At 30.7% G+C, this 27,899-nt stretch overlaps 12 protein-coding genes across 12 annotated transcripts; 6 read left to right on the top strand and 6 right to left on the bottom strand.

Annotated features, from left to right (window-relative positions):
• Positions 1 to 265: 265 nt before the first annotated feature.
• On the top strand, positions 266 to 2,194 carry GO595_009950 (DUF5057 domain-containing protein; the record flags this gene model as incomplete). Its single annotated transcript, XM_067923692.1, has 1 exon — positions 266 to 2,194. The coding sequence occupies one exon, from the start codon at positions 266 to 268 to the stop codon at positions 2,192 to 2,194; it is 1,929 nt and encodes a 642-aa protein (XP_067769899.1).
• Positions 2,195 to 2,819: 625 nt separating this feature from the next.
• Positions 2,820 to 3,821, bottom strand: GO595_009949 (uncharacterized protein; the record flags this gene model as incomplete). The annotated part of the gene is made up of 1 exon (XM_067923691.1): positions 2,820 to 3,821. The coding sequence occupies one exon, from the start codon at positions 3,819 to 3,821 to the stop codon at positions 2,820 to 2,822; it is 1,002 nt and encodes a 333-aa protein (XP_067769898.1).
• Positions 3,822 to 4,340: 519 nt separating this feature from the next.
• On the bottom strand, positions 4,341 to 5,201 carry GO595_009948 (pyridoxal kinase; the record flags this gene model as incomplete). Its single annotated transcript, XM_067923690.1, has 1 exon — positions 4,341 to 5,201. The coding sequence occupies one exon, from the start codon at positions 5,199 to 5,201 to the stop codon at positions 4,341 to 4,343; it is 861 nt and encodes a 286-aa protein (XP_067769897.1).
• A 228-nt stretch (positions 5,202 to 5,429) lies between these two features.
• Positions 5,430 to 6,233, top strand: GO595_009947 (40S ribosomal protein S2-1; the record flags this gene model as incomplete). Its single annotated transcript, XM_067923689.1, has 1 exon — positions 5,430 to 6,233. One exon carries the CDS (start codon positions 5,430 to 5,432, stop codon positions 6,231 to 6,233), a length of 804 nt encoding a protein of 267 aa, XP_067769896.1.
• Positions 6,234 to 6,273: 40 nt separating this feature from the next.
• Positions 6,274 to 7,842, bottom strand: GO595_009946 (uncharacterized protein; the record flags this gene model as incomplete). The annotated part of the gene is made up of 1 exon (XM_067923687.1): positions 6,274 to 7,842. One exon carries the CDS (start codon positions 7,840 to 7,842, stop codon positions 6,274 to 6,276), a length of 1,569 nt encoding a protein of 522 aa, XP_067769895.1.
• Positions 7,843 to 12,282: 4,440 nt separating this feature from the next.
• On the bottom strand, positions 12,283 to 13,977 carry GO595_009945 (Bardet-Biedl syndrome 1 protein; the record flags this gene model as incomplete). Its single annotated transcript, XM_067923686.1, has 1 exon — positions 12,283 to 13,977. One exon carries the CDS (start codon positions 13,975 to 13,977, stop codon positions 12,283 to 12,285), a length of 1,695 nt encoding a protein of 564 aa, XP_067769894.1.
• Positions 13,978 to 14,344: 367 nt separating this feature from the next.
• Positions 14,345 to 15,754, bottom strand: GO595_009944 (TBC1 domain family member 5; the record flags this gene model as incomplete). The annotated part of the gene is made up of 1 exon (XM_067923685.1): positions 14,345 to 15,754. The coding sequence occupies one exon, from the start codon at positions 15,752 to 15,754 to the stop codon at positions 14,345 to 14,347; it is 1,410 nt and encodes a 469-aa protein (XP_067769893.1).
• A 2,295-nt stretch (positions 15,755 to 18,049) lies between these two features.
• Positions 18,050 to 18,529, bottom strand: GO595_009943 (uncharacterized protein; the record flags this gene model as incomplete). The annotated part of the gene is made up of 1 exon (XM_067923684.1): positions 18,050 to 18,529. The coding sequence occupies one exon, from the start codon at positions 18,527 to 18,529 to the stop codon at positions 18,050 to 18,052; it is 480 nt and encodes a 159-aa protein (XP_067769892.1).
• Positions 18,530 to 19,291: 762 nt separating this feature from the next.
• GO595_009942 (ribosome biogenesis protein Bms1) lies at positions 19,292 to 21,775 on the top strand (the record flags this gene model as incomplete). Its single annotated transcript, XM_067923683.1, has 1 exon — positions 19,292 to 21,775. The coding sequence occupies one exon, from the start codon at positions 19,292 to 19,294 to the stop codon at positions 21,773 to 21,775; it is 2,484 nt and encodes an 827-aa protein (XP_067769891.1).
• A 270-nt stretch (positions 21,776 to 22,045) lies between these two features.
• Positions 22,046 to 23,137, top strand: GO595_009941 (NADP-dependent alcohol dehydrogenase; the record flags this gene model as incomplete). The annotated part of the gene is made up of 1 exon (XM_067923682.1): positions 22,046 to 23,137. One exon carries the CDS (start codon positions 22,046 to 22,048, stop codon positions 23,135 to 23,137), a length of 1,092 nt encoding a protein of 363 aa, XP_067769890.1.
• Positions 23,138 to 23,412: 275 nt separating this feature from the next.
• On the top strand, positions 23,413 to 24,081 carry GO595_009940 (RNA-binding protein; the record flags this gene model as incomplete). Its single annotated transcript, XM_067923681.1, has 1 exon — positions 23,413 to 24,081. One exon carries the CDS (start codon positions 23,413 to 23,415, stop codon positions 24,079 to 24,081), a length of 669 nt encoding a protein of 222 aa, XP_067769889.1.
• A 234-nt stretch (positions 24,082 to 24,315) lies between these two features.
• On the top strand, positions 24,316 to 24,636 carry GO595_009939 (alpha/beta hydrolase; the record flags this gene model as incomplete). Its single annotated transcript, XM_067923680.1, has 1 exon — positions 24,316 to 24,636. One exon carries the CDS (start codon positions 24,316 to 24,318, stop codon positions 24,634 to 24,636), a length of 321 nt encoding a protein of 106 aa, XP_067769888.1.
• Between the last annotated feature and the right edge of the window lie 3,263 nt (positions 24,637 to 27,899).

Raw genomic sequence — 27,899 nt, 5'->3', positions numbered from 1 at the left:
TGTTCCAAAATAGATTTATATTGCTATATTCAGATTATTTAATCATTGTGATTTATATTTACTTGAAATATATATAAGTGATTAATATTATATGGTTTATAGTTTAAAAAATTCATCATATGTTATACAAATCATATTTGATTATTTGTGTTGGCATGTTTTACAACAGGTTTTTGGATCTTTCAAAAATTGAATAACCGATACGGCTTTTTCTGCAATTATGAAAAGTCGCTGGTAAGTCAACTGATAGCTTCATTAATATTTTATGCTTTCTCTTTTACTTGTACAAGGCATTGCTAATAATGCAGTAAAGATAGACTTGGAAGTCACTGTAAATGCTTCATATGCATCAGGAAAAGGTGGTACATATTTAAGTTGGTCATCAATTACTGGTCAAGACATTTATTATAAGGTTTTCCAAAAAACTAAAAATACTAATGGGGAATGGGATGCATCTTGGAAACAAATAAGTACATATAAAGCTGGCACACGTGTTGATGTTTTAAATATATATCCAAGTCAAATAGATGGAAACAATGGTCAAAGATCTAAATATAATAATCTTAATTATCAAACTAAAGTAGTCGAATTTAAATTTGCAGGTGAAGATGATAATAAACCTTGGCATCGGTTATCTAAGTCAGCAGCCTTAAAAGTTTGGATGGAAGGTGGAAAAATTCGAGAAGGAACCAAAGTAACCAATTTCACAGCTTTTGGTATCGACCAAATTGGAAAACAATTAATTTTTGTTACACCAATCTCAATTAATGATTTTGAATCTAACATAACAGCAAATAGTTCATTCATTTATGATTATCAAGTAATTGTTTTCGGAACTTGGGATGCTAGTTCTCATTATGGAATTAAGACAACCACTGCTGAAAAACATATAAAACCATACATTGATAAAGGTTACGGTTTCTTGGCTGGACATGATTCAATTGCGCATGATTTTTATGTTGGTAATCAAGCAACAAGCTTACTTAAAATTCGAGATTCATTCGGCATTAAATCTTTATACACAGATCAAACATATGAAGGCAAATCAATGACTTATAACTTTATCCAAAAAGACAAAGTTACGATTGTTCGTAAAGGTTTATTAACTAATTATCCATATGAAATTGGAGATGTTGGTACAGTTTTATCCATTCCAACTACACATACAAATTCTCATGCAACACTTGGTGATGTATGGATGACATTAGGTGATACAAATAATGATTTTAATCCTACAAAGAAGGATACAAATGGACTCCAACATAACTTTTACTTATCAACAAAGAACAACACGGCTGTAATTCAAACAGGTCATAGTAATTGTGATTCAACAGTTGATGAAAGGAAAGTCATTGCAAATACAATTTATTATTTAAATCAAAGAACCTATGAAACATTTACTGAAGACCATTCATCACAAGATTATGAAGCACCTAAAGTTAGACTTAATTATTTACCTGATGCTTATGGAGTTGATATTCTTGGTGAGGATCATGGATCATCATACAAATTTAAAGTCGAAGCACATGAAAGATCAAATGATAAACTCTATGCTGAATCTCCAGTAGTTGAAACAGAAGTTACTACTGGAATTGATCATTATAAATATATAATTACTTCAAAACCTGAAGTACGATTAAGTGAATTAGTTAATACCACAAAAGATAATTTCATTCCACTTACATCAGAACAAATAACAAATGGTATGCGTGTATATGTTGCAGCTGTTGATGGTGCTGGTAATGTTGGCACGATGCAAAAAGTATTAATTCCAATTCCTGATCCAACACCTTCTCAATCTCCTTCGCCTTCTCGTTCACCTTCCGAAAGTATTTCTGCGTCACGTTCAATATCAGCATCAGCATCTCCGTCAAAATCAATTTCTGCTTCACAATCACCTTCTGCTTCATTTATTAATGGAATTCCACCTCAGGATGAAGGACAAGGAAGAGGTAATGGCGAAGAAAATAGCAATCTTAAATATTATATAATTGCCGGTTCTGCTGCTGGGGTTGCTGCAATTGTGGCTGCTGCTGTTGCTATTTTCAAGAAATTCGGTTCTTCTGCTGGCGCTTCAGCTATAGGAGAAGCACTGAATGGTAGCATTGAAAAGGATGCCACTATAATTTACGAGAACCCACTTTATAATGCAACAAAAGATGATCCTTTTGATGATGATTTCGAAGATAACTAATGAATGTTCACTTAAATTCGAGATTATTTTATTTTATATTTTCTTTGGGTATTAGGTTCATAATATTTTTCATTTTCTTATTTTTTGTTGAGTTTGCGTAATTGTATGAGTTATTGTGTATTTTATATTATTTCCAAGAATTTTAATACTTTTTGATAATTAATGAAATATAAAATAGTAAAATTCATTAAAATGTAATTGTATATCACAAATATGTTATAATTTTTTAAAATATTCGCTTACGTCTTGCAAGAATAGTAATAAAATATCAATGATCGAAGCATTGTAAAGTGGTTGCAGAAAGGTTTCCCAACGATAGAATCGAATGAATGAAAAATCATCGGATTTATATTCAAAAACTGAAGTGTTTGGGAAACCACTTTATATGTTTCAAAGTTTATCTATGGAACATTTTGAAATGACAATATTAGATAATTAAATGTATTAAAAGAGTAAACTCCATTACATGAGGTAAAATTGAAAGTTTAACATAAGTTCAAATAATACACAACAATAAAAACTTATATAACAATTGAAACCATTTTCATTTTATTTTCTATTAAAATTACTATTTCATAAAACCAAAAATAAACAAGTCAAAAATCCATAATAATATTTCTTTTATTTAAAACGAATCACTTGATACCATTCTAAACCTTTCAAGTGAGAAATCTTTTAATGTGTTGATAGCCGATGTCAGAATCAGCTTTGCGAATGAGAACGGTATTGCCATGTCGATTCCGTACATCGCCGTGAAGAACCATCCGATTCTTAGTGAGTTTGGCGGCGGGTTCACCGCGAAGATTGCCAAGAACAAAGGGAAGAAATCGTCAAACGACATTTCCGATTGAACTTTCGATTTCTTCTTTTTCTCATCATATGTATTATCATGAACAAACATCTCACAACATTTTAAACTACTAAAAACACAATTAAGGATATCCGGGGGATTAACATAAAAATTTAACAATTTTAAGTTTTCAGTCGCTTCCTTCAGGTGTGAATTAGTTTCGGTTAGTTCGATGATCGTTTTGTCAAGCATTTCAATCGAAAATAATCGTTCATTCAGACACAAATCTTTTGGAGTTGATTTGATGACAGTGTTACAACTGTTAGAAAACGAGATAGGGTCAAGATCAAAAAGTAAATTCGGCGATATAATATGAAGTTGTGAAAAACAAATTCGTAATAAGGAATTACGTATGATATAATATTCTTCTTCATTCTTTGGTTGTAACTCATTAATGACTTCTTTAATGAAGATTTCAAGTTTCGTGAAGTTTAATAGTTTGGGTTTTTGTGATTTAAGAATATCATGAAGTATCTCATCAATATCTTCAATACGTGGATATATATATTGGTTAATAAGAACATCAACTTCCGATTCAGGAGAGTAAAGCGTCTTTTGATCAATGAAATGAATACTTTTGGCTAGTTGAATTTGTAATAATTGAAAATCATATTCAGGATAGATGGTTTCGTTTTGTTTAATATAGTCTTCGATCTTTGCGATCTTGGAACGGAGTTTAATTTGTGTTTTATTTTTGGTATATTCTTTTTGAACATATCTTTTAAGACTTTTTATATGACACTTGGCTGGAAGATTACTTTCTTGGCATTGCATCATAAATGTAACTATTTGAGAGACTATAACAGAGTAATATGAAAAAAAGCTTCCTTTAAATTTCTGAAATTTATTCTGAAGATGCTTTAAATATAATTTTGCATTTTCAACATTTCCATTTGGGTCTTTTATTGGAAGTTTATATGTTAATTTTTTTTTCGTGTCAACATGGTAACAAATTTGATCAAAGTATTTTTGTAGTATGTTAATATTTCTTCCCATTGAACCAATAACAGATCCCCCTTCTTTCGAGTCAGGTGGAATTAAGTCTACGAATTCTGAGCTTAGGTTTACATGGGATGGTGGAATGTACATTCCATTAACTTAAACGGTCACCAGAATATTTGAATTCAAAAAGTTAATTTTCAAAGGTTTGGAATAATCAGTCAATTGAAAAAATCAAAAGGGTATCGATTTCATTTGTCAAGTAAACCATTTAAAACAATACACAGACCGTTTAAAAAAAATTACCCAACAATGATTTAATTCTAGGTTTATATAACAATTAAATAGACAAAATGACTATACTTGTGATGAATCATTTGCTTCGGCTTGGAGATTCACAAATTCTTCATAAGAAATACAACCAAACCTCAGAACAGGATCACGCATCACGTTCACTGATCCATAAATAGCAAGTTCTCTTTCATGTAATTCTTCGGTTTTCTCAAGAACTGAGTATATTGAATTAACAGTCCGAATAGAAATTGTTTCATATTGATCATTAAAATTGATCATATTTGCAAGAAGCAAAGCTGTGAAAACATCGCCAGGCCCATCAAAGCTACGTGAAAATGAAGGGGTTTCAACAGCAATTTGATATTCACCCTTATTCCATGAGAAATATGTGAATCTACGGCTCCATTCTGTGCTTGTTATAATAATATTACGAGGGCCTAAGTTGTGAAGGGATGAAACAACTTCAACTAATTCGTGTGGATTATTCATTGACTCATATCCGGTAAGCCACATAGCTTCATATGAATTAGGTGTGACAGTATCTGCCACTGGTATAAGTTCTTTTTTCATAACATCTAATTGTGTTTGAAAATTACGGCCACTATAGAAATGACCATTATCACCAAGAACAGGATCACAAATATATGTAACATTATTCATCATTTTGTGAATTGTATAAACTTGATGAGCAATAGAAGCATCTGCTAAATAGCCTGTTAAAAGATGAGTATAATTTTGAAAAATGTTATTAGCTATAAGTCCATCTATTGTGTCATCTAATTGCCTTGTTGAAAGGACTTGTCCATTGAAACGTGGATATGCTGAATGTGCTGAAAAATGACATGTATTTAATGGATCGACAAAAATTCCATTAACTTCAAGTGGGAATACAGCAGCTCGATTTCCACTTCGACCGTGTACCATATGGCTTTGAATTGAAAGCACGCAAGGAATGTTTTTATTCATAAAATTTTACTTGACCAATGTTCATAAGCGGCCCCGTGAGGTGAATTTTTATCGTCTGGACTAAGGGCCCCCTGAAACGAGGCACCCCAAAATTGTACAAAAGCACGTTTAAAAAATGAGCTAAGGTCGGCCGTTATGAACGATAGGATAAAACCGTTATAACGGTTATGGTCTTCCTTTTGTTCAATGTCTGAAGCTCCAAAGCAGCAAGGCGAACAACGCCGTGGCGGAATGCGTGGCCGCCAACAGCGCGAGCGCCCGCAACGCAATGCTCAAAACAGAGGTGGAAAAGATAAATGGCAACCAAAGACCAAGTTAGGTCGTTTAGTTGCTTCTGGCCGTATCACATCTATCGAACAAATCTATCTTCATGCTATGCCAATTAAAGAACCAGAAATTATTGATGCACTCTTAGGTGATAACTTAAAGGATGAAGTCATGAAGATTATGCCAGTTCAGAAACAAACACGTGCAGGTCAACGTACTCGTTTTAAGGCTGTTGTTGCTGTTGGTGACTATGACGGACATGTTGGTCTTGGTATTAAGACTTCTGCTGAAGTTGCAAATGCCATTAAAGGTGCTTTGATCTATGCAAAGCTTTCAATTCTTCCAGTTCGTCGTGGTTACTGGGGTAACAAGATTGGCCAACCACATACTGTTCCAAATACAGTAACAGGAAAATGCGGATCAGTTCGCGTTAGACTTATTCCAGCACCACGTGGATCAGGCATTGTTGCAGGTTCAGTTGCCAAGAAACTTTTAGCCATGGCTGGCTTCGAAGATCTTTTCACATCATCAATTGGTAATACTAAGACATCAGCTAACTTCCTTGTTGCCACATACAAAGCCATCGAAGCCACCTATTCCTTCTTAACCCCAGATCAATGGGAACAGAAGGAACCTGAAGCACATCCATTTGTGCAATATAGCGATATCCTTGCAAAGGATAATGAATTCAAAGTTACAAAGGTTAACATCAACTTGGAGTAAACCCGAAAAACTTTTATCAAAATGACATATTTTCTTTTGTTTATTTCGATTTACTGAAAAGGATAACGTCCTCCGCCGATAGACAAAACGGTTGTTTGAATTTTTTGATGCATTCCAAAGGAGCGCTTTGAAATTTTCCTGTGTTAATTAGTTGTTTAAGGTATTTTACGTATGGCTCTGTTTCATCGCAAGATGTGTTTTGAATGTTTGTTGTTGTTTCATTGTTTTCTTGTTCTTCTGAATCTTCATTAATTTCCTCAGTATTATTTCCAACAACAACAAAACAATCATCATCATTTTCAAAGAATATGTCATCATACTCATAATCATCTTCCTCTTCTTCTTCATATTCGAGATAATTGCTTTCAAACTTCAGGTTGCCCCGTAAAAGTCCCTCGTTTCGGGTGCCCCATTCCTTCAGCGATGTTTCGTTGAACTCATTCCATTCATCACTTGGGTTAGCTAAATGTTGACCGATTAACGATGATGTTTCAAGGAAATATGCTACACATGCAGCATTTTCTCGCCATTTTTCTTTTCTTCCAACTTCCATTGCAATTGGCAAAAATTTTTCCTCCAAAATATCCAATAACTCTGGTACATCAACAGCAGATCTAACGAAGTCACAAAAAGCTTTTGCATGGAATGTATTATTTTTATCATTTATGAATCTATCAATTATATCTGGAACGATGTTCTCTAATGACTTATCAGCTATTTTACTCAAAAGCTTTAAAGAAAGTACAGAATCTTCATCATAAGGAACAGGTTTTTTGACAAGATCAATAGCAATTTCTTTCATTCCAGGTGCACTTGGAATAAGTGTTGCGAGTTCAATTATTATATTTCGAACTTTTATGCCGTTATGTTGTGTATAAATTCCATTTAAAACATCGTTGAGAGAATTGAGGAAATTTGGTTCTTTACCTGTGTTAAGTGTATGAAGAATAAGAAGCGCCATTTTAGAATAATGTGAATTTGTGAAATTGTATTCGGAAAGTTGATCGAAAACTGAATCGATTTTATTGGAATAACTGCTAAGATAAGATGGTATAGGAATATTTGAGCCTGGTGGGGAAATAAGTTTAAGACAAACAAATGGGAGCCATTTCATATTAGGTTTTATGGAATTATTGTAAGATTCAATGAGACTAAAAATTGAAGATGTATGAATGCATTTGAGGAGACTTACAATAATTGGAACAGAGTTTGAGAATAAGCTTATTATTCCATCAAGACGAAGATCAAACGCATATGAATATATTCGAGATAAATATCCAATACGAACATCATCACCACATTCAATATTTTGGATAAATGACTCTGAGAATGAATGGTGTGTAATTAGGTAGTTTAACAAAGGTGATGAATAAGAAGTTGACATTTGCATGATTTTTTGTGATATCTTGACGTTTTCATTTGAAAATAGCTGCTGAAGGATATACCGAGCATTGGTTTCGTTTTGCAAGAATGAAGTAAAAATTTTATTTCCTGAACTAAATAATGGAATCAAATCTGAATCTTCGAGAATAGCTTCATAATCTGGTGGATTAGTTTGTACTAAGTTCAGAAGTTCGGTATATGATGGTTGTGCTTTTCCCCAATACATTTGTTGTTTTTTTTTTTTCTTATTCCAATAAGAGTACGTTATACCATATTCAAAATTGACAAAAAATTGCTGCAAAAGAAAAACCGAATAAAAAAACGTTAAAACTCAGTGTCATTTAATAATAGAGAATAAGGAGATTCAGAACTGAATAAGGTTTCCACAATAACATGTTATTTGATAAACTAACCAGTTTAGGCTGACTAATTGTGAGTTGCAACTGTATTACTTAATGCGTATTGAAAGAAGTGCCGAAAAAACATCAAAAAATGAAAAATGATGACGACGAAAATGATGAACATCTTTCATAAAGTGATGGTTCAATTGCTTGATTTATATCAAAGTTTTCTTGTGATGATAATTCTTGAAGTCTTTTGATATCATCATTTCGTATTCTTTTCGCAATTTCATTTGGATTAGCCCTTCTTTAATTAATTTTTTATGAAGTTCCCAATTATTATTTGATACTTCATCATAATGTTCTGATATGAAATCCTTAAAACCTTAATACCATAAATCATTTTCATCATTTACATATACAAAATATGGTAAATATTTGAATCTGAGTTTGTCTGTACAAATCATTTTCAACTATTTTCTCAAGAAGATAACTTGATTCTTGAGTTATTTTGTAAATGAGAAGAAGATCTATAAAAATATCAATATCTGATTTATTGTTTGGATCAATGATAATTTCTATTTTTGTTGAACTATTTTTAAAAATACAAAACATAATTTATAATTATCTTTTGATACAAAATATGAATATAAAAATCTGCAAACAGATAATTTAAATGAATAAAAAAATTCTTGTGAAAAAATATTCATCAAAGAATCTATAGATTCATTAATATTTTCTTCATTTAGACCAAAAATAATTTGTTCAATAGACTGTAATGTTTCGGTTTGTTTCTTGTTTTTTATATATTTAAATTATTTATGATCTGAAAAATTATTTATTTTAGAACTTATTATAAAATATAGACAAAATAATATTTTGATTTTTATTTATGGTGATTTTTTTATAAAACAGACTTAGTCAAATCATGCGGTCTTCGAAGAAAATTAGATTATTCCCTCTATATTATTGATCCTATTTGCCAAAATATTGTTTTTTATACTACATTTTGTGCATCACAAATTTATGGATTTGGGAGAAAAAAGAAAAAATTTGAGATTTAAAAACAAACAGATTTTTTTTTAACGTCCTCAAAAATCCTCCTAAAAATGATTTTCTTTTTTCTTTTCATAATTAATATCATTAAAGTTCAAACACATCTACTTGGGAACTGGCCTGATACAAATTTTGATGATGAAAAACAACAATTCACTGATTCCTTATTTATGTTTGATTCCAATTCTAAAAATATTTTAACCCAACTTTTAAATCTATCTCTTGCGTTTAAGGTATTTAACCCAAAGGCATCTATTTTAAAAAATGTATCATCAAAAATTTCATTTCCAAAAATACGAGGATTTTCAGCAACAAAAACTATCAATCCTGAACCGCAACTTACGCCAAACATACAGTGGAAATATATTACATATTTGTATCAAGAAAATCTCTCAAATTTAGATAAATTAAATTTTATGAAAGAAATGGCGCTAAACTTTTCTTCCATCTGCGATTACATCAACAACATTGAAGTTAACGTTTCACTAATTCAATCTTTTATTAATCATAATAAACAATATCAAAAATGTATGGCAGTAATTAATGGAAGAATTGTACCTCCTCTTATACATTCTGTTATAGAAACTTTAATTCAAGAGTACAATAATATACAAATTGCTGAATTTCTGAATTTTACAAATTCACAAATTGATCATCTTCATCATTCCAAAATATTTTCAGATCCACACGTATATATACCGGTTCCAGATTATCATTTTGGGTTGAATATTATGGACATTGAAGCCAATTCCCAGCTTTTTCTTCAAACAACCATTGATCCTAAAGACCCCACATTAAACGTTCGGAAACGATTAATTCGCTTTGATTTTTTTGTAAAATTCAATGATAAACGTTCTCTTCCCCTATTGAAAGCCTTTTATGAAGACATTTCAGTTCCACATTATATTTCTGCAGCTATTTATCCAATTTTTAATAGCGGTAATGAAACCGAACGAAAGATTGCATTTGCTTTTTATCACATTTTATTAAAAGGAACAGATCGGGAAGCATTAAATTTTCTGATTGAAGGTCTTTATCAAGGGTATGAAAAAGCATATCAAAGCTCCAAAATGTATTTAAAGTGGGAACTTCTTGAAATGTTAATGAATCCATCAACATCAGAATTTCAATTTTCAGAATATGTTTCCAAATATGCAACAAAAAATTACATAACTGAAACGACGTTACTTGTTAATGGCCAAATTACTCCATTTAAAGGTATTAATCCCAAAATATTATTTCAAAGGATTGGTGAAATTTGGGCCAAAATATATCATAAAATTATACCGAAGTATAATATATCAATTGATTCAAATCTTGATGAAATATTTCGTAAAAACTTTGTTGTAATGAATCGAATTTACGTTGAAATACCGAATAAATTTACACATTTTCTCGAACTTAATTATAAATCACAAATTGAAATCACAAAAATTTTAAGTAAACTTCCAATTATATTAACAAATGGAAATGAGAATCAAATTCCGGTTTTTGTTACAACAAAAAAAATTATAGAAAAATATAAAAATTTATTTAATGATAACATAAAGTTTAATGTTTCGTTTATATATATTTCACCCGAAAATTTTAATGAATTATTAAAATTCGGTTTTAATTTTAATTATAATCAAACGAAAATGTTAATTGGATGTCATATCATTGAAGACGTTCCTTCTATTGAAGATTTTACCTTTTTACTTCAATATTTATATAAATGTTATGGAAAAGATTTAAAAGATTTCAATCACATGCAAATGATATATATTTACTTATGGAGGACTTCACAATATGCAAATGGAATAAAAAGAATTAAACATTTAAAATATGATAATAACTTTTTAGTAAGTCTTAACAACAATAATTCATTAAAATGTGAATTTGTTGTTGATCCATTTGATGAATCATTTCCTGATTTAATGTCAATTATATATCATTTATACAAACATAATTTTTCGATAAACATATTACATTCAATAAACTATAATAAAATTATGAATTTACCTGATCACCTTAAAAAATATCATTTCTATGCTTTCGATAATGACTTTATTGAAACAGATGAAACTTATGAATTAAAATTTCCTTCGAATTTTGAAGTGATAAAAATTAAAAACGATTTCTACATTCAAAAAGTTGTTATAACAGGAATTATTTCAGATGTTTACACCATCGAAATTGGGAATCAAATAAAAGCCCCAACAAAAGATGAAGGATTTTTTATGATGAAATTACCAATAGGAAAACATAAGACAAAAGGAATTTATGATAAATTAGTAAATGTTGATAAACTTTCACCAATTTTTCTTAGGCTTTTACCGAAAAAAGAAAAAATTCATTTCAAAAAAGATAATTCATTAAATGTTTTAACTTATATCGAAAATTCAACAACCGAATTACAAACAATTAATATGATGAAATCATTCCAAAAAAATAATAAAAATAAAAACATAAAATTTTGGGTTATTGGAACATTTCAACATTTTAAACCTAATTTTAATGTTGAACAACTTCCAATTCTATTTTCGCCGAACATTGATATCCCAAATAATTATAATGATAAACTTCGATTAATAAAACTATTAAATCTTGATATATATTTTCCGCCGACAATTCGAAAGTTATTATTTTGTGATCCAAAAATTATTTGGATTCGAAATGTAACAAATTTATTTTCATTAAATATGAAGAACTCAATTATCGCAATTCCGGAAATATCGAATATTAATAAAAAAAATTGTTATTTTATGTCATTGGAAATGCTCGAAAAAAGACAAAAAAGACCATTCCATAACACTGTTTTGTTTTTTGTTGATTTGAAGAAATGGTTTAAAGAAAATTGTGGTGAATATATAAGAGATTTATATCAAAGGAAAAACGTAAACGAAATATTTAATGAAATAGATAACGAAATTATGAACATAGCGCAGTTGGGAATACAAACATTAACATTACCGCCTGAAACTGCATTTTGTGATCTGTATACAGACAAAAATAAAGTGAAAAATGCACTTTCGGTATTATTGTGTTCGGAAGAATCATATAAATATATCGATGAATATAGAGAAAACGAAAATAATGAATTGTAAATGTTTTGTTGTTTAATAAATATAAATTTCATAATTTAAGTTTTGCAGAAAAAAAATCTTTTAATTTTAATATAATTTTTTCATGTTACAACAAATCAATTTTTTAAATCATTAAATTATAATAAGTAATTAAAATTGATTCAAGATAATATTTACTAAATAACAAAAATGTGCGCACCAAATTCATAAAACAGGAAATTGTGACACTGGAACATTTACCAATGCGGAACAAAGCGGTGTCACTGAGTCTGGTGATATTGCAATCACTTTTACGAAATCAGATTTACCACTTTTCGACTTTGCCTTGACCACAAATTTTGCGGTATATTTATATCCACCGACCAACAGCGGCAAAGTTACGCAGTCGGGTTCAATGGAAAATATTTCTTTATTAAACATAGGAATAATTTTCATCATAGTCAGTGCCTCTTTGCCACTGTTGACGCAGCTCACGTTCATTATGTATTCGGGGCCCATTCCGAAGATTTTTGTGTTGAATGAAACATCTTCAATAGGAGATGCAACTGAATCTTCACAAATTTTAGCATATGTCTTTGCTGCAAGTAACCTTAAATAACGAATGGAGTTGCACCACTCATTGTATTCTTCAGCCGAGTTGTTGCGTTCATTTTCGCAATTGCTTAAAAATAATTTCGATTTCTTAGGAATAGGTATTGGCTGAATTTGTTCTGGTTCATTGGCTTTGGCAGAGCTTGGAGTTTGCATACGTGAAAATGTGCGTAAGTAAAGGCCGCCATGTTTTGACATTGTTAATAAATTATATGGCTCACGCCCAACTTTCCCAAAATACATTGCTGAGATGCCTTCTTCAAACCTTTGCGTCGAAATACGTTCTTCTTTGTTTAAAAATGTGATTTCGCCTGAAGATGTTGAAACACAACAACATGGAAATTGATATGTTTCGATGTCTATTGATGAAAGTGATACTATATGTTCATCAAATGCTACTGTTCCAATATGTTTGCCGATTGAATCAAAAATTTTTACTAGTTTGGACATAAGTGCGACATAAATATAACCTGAGCAGATGGCTATGTCAATAGGAAATGATTCACAACTAATAGATGTAGGATGTTCAGATAAATTTGTGATAAGTCTTAGAATTCTGTCTCGAGAAATTACAGCAACAAGAGAGGTGCCCGTTAAATAACCACTGGTTCTGATAACCGAAGGGGGTGCCCCAAGATCCCATCGTCTTTCAACTTTTCTATCGGTGGAATCCAACATCAAAATAGAACGTGATTCAGTTCCAACTAAAAGACGTGTAGAATTATCATCATTGATAGCATTACATTTGATTGTAGATAATGCAGTTACACAGTCACTTGTTGTAACTTCTTTAAGAGAATTTAGTTGATGTTCTATTGAAGAAGGTGTTGATAAATCTGCTTGAAGAAGAGAAATAGAAGCTCGACATAATTTAGAACCTTTTTCTTTGGCTGTAAGAATTTCTTGTCTCATCTCACCTATTGTAAGATTTCCATCAATAAATTTTTGATAAATTTGCATTTCTTCATCACTTTTAAATGGAGGCGGAAGTGTAAATTTTGAATATTCACGCATATTTAAAAAGAATAAAACACTATTACCACATCCAACCGCAACTAATGGAATTAATGTGTTCGTTGATTTACCACTATGATGAACACATATACTACTAGGTAATTCTGGAAGCGTTTTTTCATGAGTAATTCGTGGACCTTCAAAACATAATATTTTTTGATCGAGTGTAGCAATTAAAATTCTGTTATCACCATCACCAAAAACATTGCCAGCAGTTAAACATTGAGGTATAGCAGCTATACCTGTTGTTTTATCAGAGAAAGCAATTCTCCAAAACAATTCATTCGTTTTCATCCAATACTTTTTCTGCCATTTTATATTGAATAAAATCAAAAATGCCACATTGGGTGTTTCAAGAAAGTTATAAACCTTCATTTAATCATTTTTCTCATAAACATCTGTTTATAAAAATTATTAAGTACCTTGTGCTCTCATTATATTGTAAAAAGTTCAATAAGTCAAATTAAAATATGCAATATAATTTTCTTCGAAGTTGGTAAGTTCTGTTTTTTCCTTAATATTTTCATTCAACAATAGAAAACGCAAAAGTTCCAATGTTTCTGCTGGAAATAACATTAAAAATTTAACATAAGAAAAAACACGTTAAGTTGACACTTTTTACATAATTTTTCACTACACATTTCATGGTAACATCATTTGATCATTTGAAAACAGCACTTCCTCTCTTCATGAAGAAGCTATCGCCTTTCTTCTTTTTTTCTGATATGTTATCTTCTTCTGTCAAGATAGAGAAGTCATTTTTTATAGATTTTTTCGAAGCTTTTGGTAATTTGCTCACATTGTTTTCTGTTTTGTTCTGTTCTTTCATTAGCAAATCATCATCCTGTTGAATTACAGTACTTTCGACCATTAATTCCTCGATGATTGAATTATCGGGTTTTTGTATCAAGTTAAACATATCTCTGATTTTTTCTAATTTATCAATTAAATCATCTTTCGAAATTGTGTTAATTTCCTTAATTAGCTGCTCTGTTTCATTCGAAATCGGATCGTATAGTGCATGTTTTCGTATTTCAGGTTCATTCGAAGGCGCCATTTTTCTTAATGCATCATAAATTATCGCATTCGGATTCGGCGTTTTAAGATGATACACTATGTTTAATATGTCCGTTTCGGACTCTGCGGCCAAAATATCGGATTTTATGCTGAGCAAAACACTTAATGCAATATAATATATCAAATTTAAATCAGGAAAATGTGCAAAAATTATGCTCCAAATAGGGATGCAATCTTGTATGCCAAACATTCGGACAAATAATAAGCGAATCCATGATAGCATTGATGCTGATGGATTGACTGATTGAAGAATTCGAGACTCCTCCTGTGAATAACGCGAAAGCATGACGTTTTGGATCTCAAGGCATTTGCGCATCGAGTAGGAGTCATCAGAACTAATCGATGGAGGACGATATAAAATTTCGAGATTTTGGATAAGACTTGAATAAACCCAAAAGGTATCTGCTTCAACATAATTAGAATCAAACATAAAGTTGAAGAATTTGTCACATGGATCTTTGGTATTTTCTGTGACTCGCATTTCATTTTTGAATACATAATAAATCATACCACATAACTCATGATAACCTTGATAATATTCAAGGGTGGGATTGTTACGAAGATGGAAAAATATGATGTCAAGTATAATATCTTGATTTTCTTTTTCGCAAAAAAAAGGGATTTCTTGGAATAAACGATTAATATCTTTCATAATTAATGCACGAAGATTGTTGTCTTCAAAATATTGATTCCAACCTGAACCAACTGTTGCGCCTAAAGGACCATCTTCATCTTTTTCATTATCAGGTTGAATTGAAAATTTTTCTTTGATTTTGATGTACTCTTCACGCTTTTTTTGAAGGATATTCATCCACTCACCTGGATGTATAGAAACTGAATTAGAAGATGGAAAAATAAGAAGATAGAATTTCCAAACAGCAGAATGAATTTTAATGGTATTGAAACGGCCACTAAGAATTTGGTCATCCAATGTAGGCTTGAAAGCAGTGCCATTCCTGAAAAGAGTGGAAAAAGCTAATTTTTGCTTTTTCATTTGTTTGAACGTTAGCCGAAAACCGTATATTATTCAAAAAGTTGTATCACAAATAACAGGCACTTAATATTAAAAGTGACAAAATATCACTTTTTTTGTAAAGAAATTTTTAGATGACAGAAGAAAAAAAAGATTTATTCGAAAATTTCTTGGGCAGACAGTGGCTATGTTGGTAAAACAAAGAAGGATATAATGCTAGCACATCTTTTCTGAAAAAAAATTTGAAATCTAAGGTAAATATGTTGATACAATGCTTGTGGATGCATGATTCAAAAAGAATAATTTTCCTCTACTATATTACAAATAGAGCGCTCTATTTGAAGAACTTTCATAATGATGATCATTATTATTAGACTAGATGATGAAATTATTATTATACTTATTAGATCAAATGTGATCTTGGTGCCAAACGAGTAGTTTCATCAATTGATGAAAGAGCTGAATTGAGCAAAGTAATTTTCTATGAAGTATCATCACTTAAATATATTGATGTTTATGAACACACATCCAAAATGGAAACCAACATTAGCAACAGCGGTGTTAACACCAAGGAGTAGTAATCATAAGTGTATTTTTTCATGAGTAAGTTATTATTAAAATTTGTGTCATTATAAAGACACTATAAATGAAAACATTTTCGATTTCATAGTTTTTTTGTTTTTAAGTAAATTTTTTTCAGTTGTCACAATTAATTGAATTAATTAAAATCTGATAAATTATACATTGGTGAATTTAATAATAAAAGATGGAAGATACAATTCTTTAATAATTGTATATTTTTCGACATAAAGGATGATTGAGTTATAAAAGTTTTTTATTGAATGACCATTTATTTGTTTTTTATGTTTGTTATTATTAATTATGCTTCTTTTTATTTTGATATTAAAACAAGTTCAATCATTTGAAGTGAATTTTTCTAAAATAGAAATCATCACTTCGCATATTACTCAACGTTATTTACTTGCAGACAAACTAATTTTTTGGAATGATGTAATTATAATTGGGGCAAATTCATTCGATTCAATGAAAGGGTTAAAAGAAGTTTTTATTTGGAAACATACAATGGCAATAGACGATGGAGCTTTTAGAAATTGTGCAAATTTAAAAGTAGTAACATTTGGAGAAAAAATTGCCAAAATTGGAGATCTTGCATTCGCTAATTGTATATCTTTGGAGAATCTTCATTTTCCAAATTCATTAATTGAGATAGGAAAATTTGCTTTTGGTTCATGTAGACAATTAAAAGCAATTATTTTTGGAGATGGGCCATCATTATTTAAAATTGCGGATATGGCATTCTGTTATTGTGAATTAATTGAACAAATTATCATTCCAAATTCAGTAAGAACAATTGGAATATCAGCATTTAAAAAATGTAGAAATTTGAAATTTTTTGTTTTTGGAACAAAAGTATCATCAGTCGAAAATAATACATTTAGTGGATGTATCAATTTGTTAGAAATAGAAATCCCTCATCGTGCTATATCAATTGGATATCATTCATTTTTTAAATGTAGAAATTTAAGTAGGATATCTATTGGGAAATCTGTAAAAAATATTGATCCACTTGCTTTCATTAATTGTTATTCGTTAGAAATAATATTCGTTAATGAAAAAAACATTTATTACTCAAATTACAATGATGATGGCATTTTATATAACAAAAAAACATCAAAAATAATTAGGTTTCCAGAAGGAAAAAGAAGAGAAATATTTATATTCCATCGGAATGTAATATCTGTTGAGAGAAATGCATTTAAAAATTGCGTTCATCTCAATTACATTCAAATGAGTTTAAAAGTTGAAAGAATTAAAGCATATGCATTTCATGGATGTAAAGGTATAAAAGGATTCACTCTTCCTAAATCTGTAATTTTAGTTGACGTCGGTGCTTTCCAAGGGTGCACAAGCATGAACTTATTATTCATTGGAAGCGGAGTTGAAGAAATTCGTGAACATGCTTTTTCTGAATGTATTTCTCTCAAATGTGTTTATTATTTTGGAGATAATGAGCCATTTGTGAATTATAATGCATTTGTTGGAGTTAATATTTTAGTGATTGTAAAAAACGAATATCAAAGTAATAAATTTGGAAATCTTAATGTGTTCAGAGGTTCAGAATATGATGATTGTATTGCAATAATGACATATATATCCATATATAAAAAACCATCACAAAGTGATTGGGAACTAGAGAGCAGTTCAAGAAAATCACAATAAATTTTAAGCTTAATATTGTTTTTGTTTTAGAAATAAGAAAATGAAATCAAATATAAAAGCATTTTTAATATAATTTTAATAAGGCTGAAATCCTAATATTTCCATTGGATAGTTACGTACTGCTCCATACAGAGCTCCAGCAACACCACCAAACAAAGTAGGTTTAATTTTATGATTTCCAAATATATATCCACATGATGCTCCTGCAATTGAAGATGAAGTGATAGATATCAAACGTGTCGGATTAACTTTTCCTGTAAATTTTGTCAACGTGTAATTAACACCAAAGTCAATTCCGCCAAAAGTTGTTAAAATTGGAAGAGCTATCTTAACATCATTATTAGCAATTGATGGCTTACGAAACACAAATAGTGAAGAAGCCCATGTTAATGAACTACCTATTGCTGTTGTTAATCCAATTGATTTAATTGCACGTATGGGAAAATCTTTAGCAACTTCTTTAATTGGTCGAATTTCCATGTTTTTGTCATATAAAAGTTGCATCTTAATTAATTCATCAATGTCTTTTTTGGTTAATCTTTGCTTTGCTTCCATCCAAGTAAACGTTCAATTTATATTGATAATAATTAACTCCATCGTCATTGCCAAAATATTTTCTTTCAATTTATAAATTGTCAATTACTCACATACTAATGGCTGTCTTTTTCCAAGATGTTGCTAATTCATTCAATCAGCATTATTTTGAACTTCTGCTAAAAGACCCAGAGTTAGTTGCACCATTTTATGTATCTTTTTTTTCTAATTCATAGTCTGAAGAATCTATTTTAAAAATTGATTCAGAAATCATCAAAGGCACACAAAATATCATCGCAAAAATTAAAACGTTTGAGTCTATAACACTTCAAACTCGCCAAGATCACCAAAATTTTTATGCTCAGCCATTATCTCAAGGAAATGAGATAATTATTTCTCATGTCTTAGGTACAAAAATTGGAAAATATGTAACAACTTTTGTTCTGAAAAATATAAGTGAAGATAACCAATATTCAATAATCTCGCAACTAATGCACAAAGTAAACGAATAAAATTATTTTAAATATCACTTTTATTAAATATGTTTATGCTATTGTAATACATCGTAAATTTATAAATTTTGTAATTTATATATTTTGTATTCATATTAAAATATTTTCTAAGAATTTAAATAATGTACTTTCATACTTCAACAGATAATGATATTTTATTTATTAATTATCAATTATACAAAAGGTTTTGGAGAAATTCAAAATTCTTCTCAAGTCTGACATGTGACGTGAAACAGATTTTCATTGATTGGGTGCACTCGACCACAAGAAAATGGAAGAGCAAACAAATAAACCCCATCAAGCTCCACACAAAAGACAAAAGACAATAGACCTTCATAACATTCGTGCATTTGGTTATACCAAAGGAGAAAGAGCTCGCAAAGCCATTGCTCATCAACTTAATATTGAACAAATTCGTTTATTTCAGCCTGAAACTAAACAATATAAAGTGGAAGATCCACCAATAGTTATAGCAGTACAAGGTCCACCAGGTTGTGGCAAGTCACTTTTAATTCGATGTCTTGTCAAACGGTATACTGGGCAAAATGTTATGACAGTTCGAGGACCCATCACTGTAATAGCCAACAGAGCTCAACGCATTACGTTTATTGAAGTTCCTAATGATATTAATGCAATGACAGATGCCGCCAAAATTGCCGATATAGTGTTACTTATGGTTAATGCCAGTCATAACTTTGAAATGGAAACGTTCGAGTTTCTTAATCTTCTCTCATCACATGGCTTTCCAAAAATCATCAGCGTAATATCACATCTTGATCTTTGCGATAAAAGTGCTGCCAGTGCCATTAAAGCGCGTTTCCGCAAGGAGTTAAGTACTACAGTCAAAGTATACAAACTTGAAAAACTTATTCATGGAAAATATGAAAAGAAAAGTATTATGGGCCTCTCACGTCTTCTTAACCAATCCAAAATCCGTGTTTTAAGCTTCCGTAAAGGTCGTGGATATCTTATAGCTGATCGAGTTGAATCTGGGAAAAATGGTGAAACACTTCTATTTGGTTATTGTAGAGGTGATGGACTTAATAACAAACAACGGATACATATTCCTGGCGCAGGGGACTACACAATTGATAATATACAAATACTTGATGATCCATGTCCACTTTCTAATCCAAAAGAAACATCACAACGACAAATCCAACAAAAGACACAACGAATTCATGCTCCGATGTCTGATATTGGTGGTCTCAAAATTGATGATGATGCAATCTATGTTGATATCCCACGAAATCAGCTCGATTTCACAAAGCTCACATCACCAAGCGTAAATCTTACAGAAGAAGAAATTAAAGCTCTTGAAAGTGAAGCTGTAGAAACGCGTGGTGTCAAAATGGTACGTGAGTTACAAGAAAAGCCAACTGTTGTTCCAAACGAAAGACAGAAAATCGCATTATTTGATGGTGTTTATGTATCAGATAATGAAGATGAAGAAGAAGCTAACGAACAACCACCAGAGCCAAAAGAAAAAGTGCTCGAGGAGGACGTTAACGAGTACGATGAAGAAGAGAACGTTAACGAGGCAGAAGAAGACGTTAACGAAAATGATGGGGAAGATCCGATTTATGAAGATGGAGAAGAGAGAGTACAACCACAAGGGGAAGTTCCACCAGGAAAATATATTAGAGTTTCTTTCGTAGATATTCCACCAGCATTTGTAGAAAGATTTGATCCAAAGAACCCAGTCGTTATTGGTGGTCTTTTCCCAGAGGAATATGAAAAAGAGTCTGTACAACAATGGGTTAAAATTAAGCGTCATCGTTTTTATGCACGCAAACCTAAATCATCAGATCCTATGATTGTTTCTATTGGTTGGCGTAGATACCAAGCAATTCCAATCTATTTCAACGAGGAAAGAGATGGAAAACTTAAGTTCCTTAAATACATGCCAGATTTCCTTACATGTTATGCAACATTTTTTGGACCTAATTCAGCAATTAATGTTGGTGTCACTGCATTTCAACACATTAAGGAGAAACTTGATTCATTTAGGATATCAGCCACTGGAGTAACAATAAAGGAAATGGGCGACGGTTACGTGGTCAAAAAGTTGCGTGTCAAGGGGCACCCCAAAGAGATTTTTAAACGTACGGCGATGATTGAGAACATGTTCACAAGTGATGTAGAAGCTACGCCGTTTGTTGGTGCATTGATTAGGACAGTTTCTGGTATTAGAGGTGTTATTAAGAAAGTTGAAAAGAATGGAGTTGTTCGATGTACATTTGAAGACAAGATCAAAAAGAGTGATATAGTCTTTTTAAATACGTGGGTCAAAGTACATCCGACAGAGTTCTTCCAACCTGTTAATTCACTTCTTAGTGATAGTTGGGGTTTAGTTCGAACTACAGCGGAACTTCGATCATATCTTAATCTTCGTCCAGAATATAACGAAGATTCAGTATACAGAGATGTTGACCGACCAGAGATAAAGAAGCCGAGTATGCGGATACCGAAGAGTATTAATGAGCAACTTCCATATAAGATCAAAAAACAGAATGAAAAGAAAGAAACTAAGAAAGCGTCGGTTATGAACGAGGACGAAGCGGACCTATTAGCGATGATTAGCAAGACAACAAAGCTATATGAAGCGAAGAAAGCCCAAAGAGAAAAAGCCAAACAAGAAGAAGAGCAATTGTTGAAGAAACAAGCAGAAGCAGAAGAGGCAGAGAAGATGCACAAGCGAACACTCAGGAAGAAGGAGTTCTTTAAGAGGAACCCACGAATGGCACATAGATAAAGATAAAATTCATTGTAATTTTTATAAGAAAATAAAATTTCTACAAATATTTTATGTTTTATAATGCATAAGTGATGATAACACGAGAAGACGGTAACAATTTATATCGACAATTATCACCCCACTCAATTTTTAAATGGAATTTCAATCAAACCGTATCTCAACTATTCAAAATCAAAAAACCGATATATTGGGTCCAACTGAAAAAAATAACCGCCCATTCAAAACATAATTATAACAAAACCTCTTCTCCATTTACTTCACTTTATAATGAACAAAGAACTTCCAAAGACAATGAAAGGCTTCGCCATGCTCAGCATCGGTAAGACAGGTTGGATCACTAAAGAAGTACCCAAATGCGGACCATTAGATGCAATCGTTCGTCCACTTGCATTAGCCCCATGTTCATCAGATGTTCACACAGTTTGGGCTGGCGCACTTGGCGACCGTCATGATATGATTCTTGGTCACGAAGCCGTCGGCCAAGTCGTTAAAGTTGGTGAACTTGTTAAAGATTTCAAACCAGGCGACAAAGTTATTGTTCCAGCAATCACACCAGATTGGGGCAGCAAGGCCGCGCAAGAAGGATTTCCAATGCACTCAGGCTGTATGCTTGGCGGATGGAAGTTCTCGAACTTCAAAGACGGAGTATTCGCCGAATATTTCCATGTTAACGAAGCGGACAGCAATCTCGCATTAATCCCAGAAGGAATCACACCAGTGCAAGCAGTCATGCTTTGCGATATGGTTACAACCGGATTCCATGGCGCGGAACTCGCAGACATCAAATTCGGTGATATTGTATGTGTTATTGGCATTGGCCCTGTTGGCTTAATGTCGGTTGCAGGCGCTAACATGATGGGCGCATCAAGGATTTTTGCTGTCGGATCACGTAAGCACTGCTGCGACGTCGCACTTCAATATGGCGCAACTGATATCATTAACTATAAGAATGGTCCAATCGTTGAACAAGTTCTTAAGCTTACAAATGGTAAAGGAGTTGATAAGGTTATCATTGCTGGCGGTGACTGCGATCAATTCGCTGACGCTGTGAAAATGGTTAAAGCTGGAGGAGTAATTGGATCTGTAAATTACCTTGGTGAAGGTGACAATGTTAAGATTCCACGTATTGAATGGGGCGTCGGAATGAGCCACAAGCACATCCATGGTGGTTTGACTCCTGGTGGTAGAGTGAGAATGGAGAAGTTGGCATCTTTAATTAAGTACGGAAAACTCGACCCAACAAAACTTATCACTCACCGCTTCAAAGGACTCGAAAAGGTCGAAGACGCTTTGATGCTTATGAAGAACAAACCGGCCGAATTAATTAAGCCAGTAGTTGAAATTACTTACGATGACTAGAAATAAAAAAGAGTTAAGTTAACACTGTTTTGGATTTTCAAATCTGAGAACAAATCATATAATGGTCATTGGTTGCAAAATATTAATTTCAAAAAATTAATTTTAATTCACTAAGATATTTGTAATGATAAGTTGAATTATTATTTTAGCTTTGAAGCTGCATCATAAATTTACGTGAATGGCAACCAAACGTTTGGTTCAAAAAAAGAAATTTTTTGCATTTTTGGGTTTTATAAGAGCACGTTAAAAAGAAATGTTAAGTGAATAATCATTTAATGAAAAATACGATTTTTGTATGCGGACTTCCAAACACAATAAATGAAAATGTGGTTACAAACATATTTAAGAAAGTTGGTGAAGTTCAATCAGTTAAATTACAAAAAGCAAATGATAATGATCCAGAATCAACTTTGATTGGCATAGTATCTTTTACAACAGAAAGTAGTGCACAAGAAGCCGTGAAACAATTTGATGGGTGCCAAGTCAATAATATGCCAATTAATGTTTATGTTGTTTCATTAGGTACTTTTCAACAACCACCAGCTCCAGGTATAAATAATCAAAATTATCAGCAGCCAATGCCACCACCACACGAAATGCAGGTGCAAGGTTCGTTTCCAAAGCAAGATTATGGTCAAGCTGTTCCAACATTTCCCACAAATATGCAATATCCAAATTATAACGCCAACCAACCCAACTTAAGGTTTCAAGATTTCATTCAATCTGCACCTCCAGCTTCTCACATTCAATTTCCTGGTGCAACAAACATTCATAATCAAAACATTTCCAATATGCCTATGTCATCTATCCCTCAACCTCCAGTTGTATTCCAATCAAAGCAAGAAACTGTTTCTGATACATCTCCATATGATGAAATTATTCATCTCCTCCGACTATATCGCGAAGATTTAATTTTGAGAGCAAATAGACTCATCAATAACTGATGATGTTCACAACACTTCTGTTTTATTAAATATTAATATTGATTATGTTATTGTTTTTTTAATCCAATGTGACTTTCGAGCCATCGATCATCCAATCATCCAAAAGCTATTTCATGGTATTGAAAATAGACATTATTTGCTCCACTGTGATCTATCTTCACGGTGGTGGCTATGTTCATAATCCTCTAATTTTTCATTAACAAACTTACACAGCGAACGGACAGTAATGTAATTATGCCAATTTATCCTCTTGCTCCATTTGGTACATATTCTTATTGCTATGATAAGTTATTTGAATTATATAAAACATTTCAAAATCCATCAGACCTCATTATCATGGGTGATTCATCTGGTGGTGGTCTTGCCATAGGATTTGCGCTCTTCCTAAAAGAAAATAATCTACCATTACCCAAGAAGCTTGTTCTTTTTGCTCCATGGGTAGATCTTACTATGACAAACCCAGATATTCCCAAATATGAACGAGTTGACCCACGTAATTCTCGAGAGCTTGCTAGAGTATGGGGGTGCTGCGTGGGCTGGTGGAGAGGATCTTAAGAATTAAAAGATAAGTCCAATATATGGTGACTTAAATGGCTTACCACCCATTGTACAATATGTAGGAACACGCGATTTGTTATATCCTGATTGTATATTGTTTCATGAGAAACTCAAAAAACAATGTTGACTCGACGTTAATCACTGGAAATGGACTAAATCATGTTTATCCAGTATATCCAATACCAGAAGCACGTGTGGCACTTGAACAGATTGCAAAGGATATTACAAATTAATGTACGATAATATTATTAAATATCATGAATCTCTTCTTTTGTTCGAAAATAATATCTTGTTGTATTTGATTCCAGATATTTTGTTTATGTGATTTGTGTAGAGGAATTTTGGCAAAAAAATTTCAGTGAACGATAGAGAATTTTTCATAATTATATGACGGTTTGATTTCAAAATAGAATTTTTGTTCTGAATTATTGATTGTAATATCTGTGCGATGATGGCAGACAAATCGAATGATCATTGATTTGTTAAGAAATAAAATCGCTGAAATTTACATTAAAGCGTGATTTGTTATTATTTCAAATAATTATATGAAATCTTGATTTTCTTGAAATTAATTTATTTACTAATTTAATAAGAAAATAAATGATATGAATATTTTCGTGATACCTCAATGATGTACTTATATAACCTGATTAATAATTATTATCAATAAAATAGTTTCTGTGTAAGTACATATAGAAATTATTTATTGTCCTTTATATAATGGAAAAGATATAATATATTTGGCATTGATTTTGATTATTCTTCCTGCAATAAGTAATTTAGCTATGACTGTGACCTATTTCAGAAGTTATCAAATGTTCTGTCATTGCTTATTATGAAAATTTCCAAATATTAAATTTTAAGAATTAATTTAAGTACTATTGTACTCCTGGGATACTTGTTTTGCGATCTATCTTTGTATTTAAATCTTAAAGGAATTAAAAAAAACATTCAACTTTGAAAAATGTATTTTTTAGTGCAAAAAGTATATAAATTTTGATAAATTATAGCTTAGCATTTTTTTTTAATAAGGAGGTAAATGTAATTAAATTAATTATGTCAGTATATTTCTTATTGGTTGCAATTGAGAGTGCTGTTTCAAATAATTTAAATAAACGCCAAATATTACTTTGAATTGCTAAATTATTATTATAAAGATTAAATAAATAAAATAAATACTTTTTACATCGATATCAATTCCTTTTTTATCAAGAAGGAATTTAACTATTTCTTTATAGTTAAGTGAAGATGCCCAAATAAGTGCAGTCCAAAATCATTTGAACAATTTCCAAATATTATTTTGAGATATAAAATTATATAAGTAAAAATAATATAAAACAAATAAACATCTTTAACATTAATCTCAATCCCTTCTTGTTCAAGTAGTAATTTAACGATTTCTTTGCAACCTTTGATAGATGCCCATATAAGTGCTGTTCGAAATAATTTGTATAAGTTCCAAATATTATTTTGAGATACTAATATATTAAAACAATTATTAAAAAACAACAAATAAAAAATCTTTAAGATTAATATCAATTCCATTTTTTGAAAGAAGTAATTTAACTATTCCTAAGTGACCTCCTTGAGATGCAATTATAAGTGCTGTATAATATGTTTAAAATAATTTCCAAATATTACGTTGAAATATCAAATGATTGAAAAATTTGTTCCTTTGAGTATTGATATCAATTCCTTTTTTGTTCAAGGAGTAATTGAACAATTTCTATGTAATTTTGTGTTGATGAAATTATAAGTGCTGTATTAAATAAAACAAATATTTCCCAATTATAATTTTGAATCATCAATTTATTAATATAATTTTCATTTTGTGCATTGATATCAATTCCTTCTTGTTCAAGAATATATTTCACAAGTTCAATGTTCCCTGATTCTGTTGATGATACCAAAATATCGAATGGAAGTGAATTTTCTTTCTGAAAATGTTGAACAAGATATAAATTACCATTTCTTGCTGCTTCATTAATAATATTTTCATCAATTTTCATTCCTTTCCCTTTGTAAATATGTAAAGATGTCATAATTCATATTCTTAACACATAAACATCCCAAATAATTAATATTACAGCTGTTTTTCTTCTAAGTTATTTTCATAAATATATTCAAAAAATCTCATTTTTATGTAATTTAATCGCTGCTTCATATGAACCTTCAAATGATGAATGATATTGTTCACATAAATGAATGATTTCAAGATTTCCACCTGCAACTGCATATTTACCTGTGCATTCGAGATCAGATCCATTCATAAGTAATTATTTAAAACATTGAATTGATCCAAAGAATGCTGCATAATCAATTAATGTAACTTTCTTATGATTAATGAATGAATTTCGTTCATAAAGTGATTTTGGAATTCTTTGATTATAATCAAATCCTTCTTTTGATGATATTTCTTGAAGTTTTTCTATTTCATCTTTTCGAATTATCTTCGCTATTTTGTTTGGATTAATTCCTTCAGTAATTAATTCCTTATGAAGTTCCCATTTATTTTTTGATAATTCTGAATAATTTTCCATGATTTGTTTTAATGAATAATTGTTCTTTTGCTTGTTAATTTCTTCTTGACTCATATAATGAACAAAATATGGATTTACTTTATATATTAATGCGTTAGGTTTAAGAAAGTTTCGTTCAAACATCTTTGAAAGTGGATAATTATTTTCTTGACATTTTGAAAATAAAAGTTGATGTGAAAAAAACATCAAATATTTTGGATTGAATTTGTTTAGTTTCTTCAAATAGTTCAATTTCATTAAGAAAACTTAAATAAATATCAAAATCTTTCATTGGATCAAAAAGAAAGAAATATTTAAATTGAATAATAACTTGATTAAATGAAAATGGTTATTTATAATCAAAAATGGATAGAATTGATTGTGCAGATTGAGAAACATTTTCTTTATTTAAATTAAATATTATTTGTTGGATTAATTTAATCATTTCCATTTTGTTCATTTTTGGATTTTAATTTTTTATTGTTTACATAAAAGTGGCAAATGAATTATAATTTGACATAACAAACATAGTTAAAATATGAAAAATCAAATTATTAAAAAAAATTGTTTTGTTTTGTTTTGATTTTTTTTTTATTTATGAAAATATTAATTTAAATTGAATATATATTTTTTATTCCGAAACATTTATTGTATTATGTATCATATCAATTTTACATTTATATAAATTATTTTCATATACTTGAATTAAAAAAAAATTTAATTCATTTTCATTATTAATCC

This window comes from Histomonas meleagridis, assembly GCF_020186115.1.
Source record: "Histomonas meleagridis strain 2922-C6/04-10x chromosome Unknown scaffold_143, whole genome shotgun sequence".
Taxonomy (NCBI): Eukaryota; Parabasalia; order Tritrichomonadida; family Dientamoebidae; genus Histomonas; species Histomonas meleagridis.
Note: the sequence above shows the minus strand (reverse complement) of the source record. Positions and strands in the feature narration are given on the sequence as shown.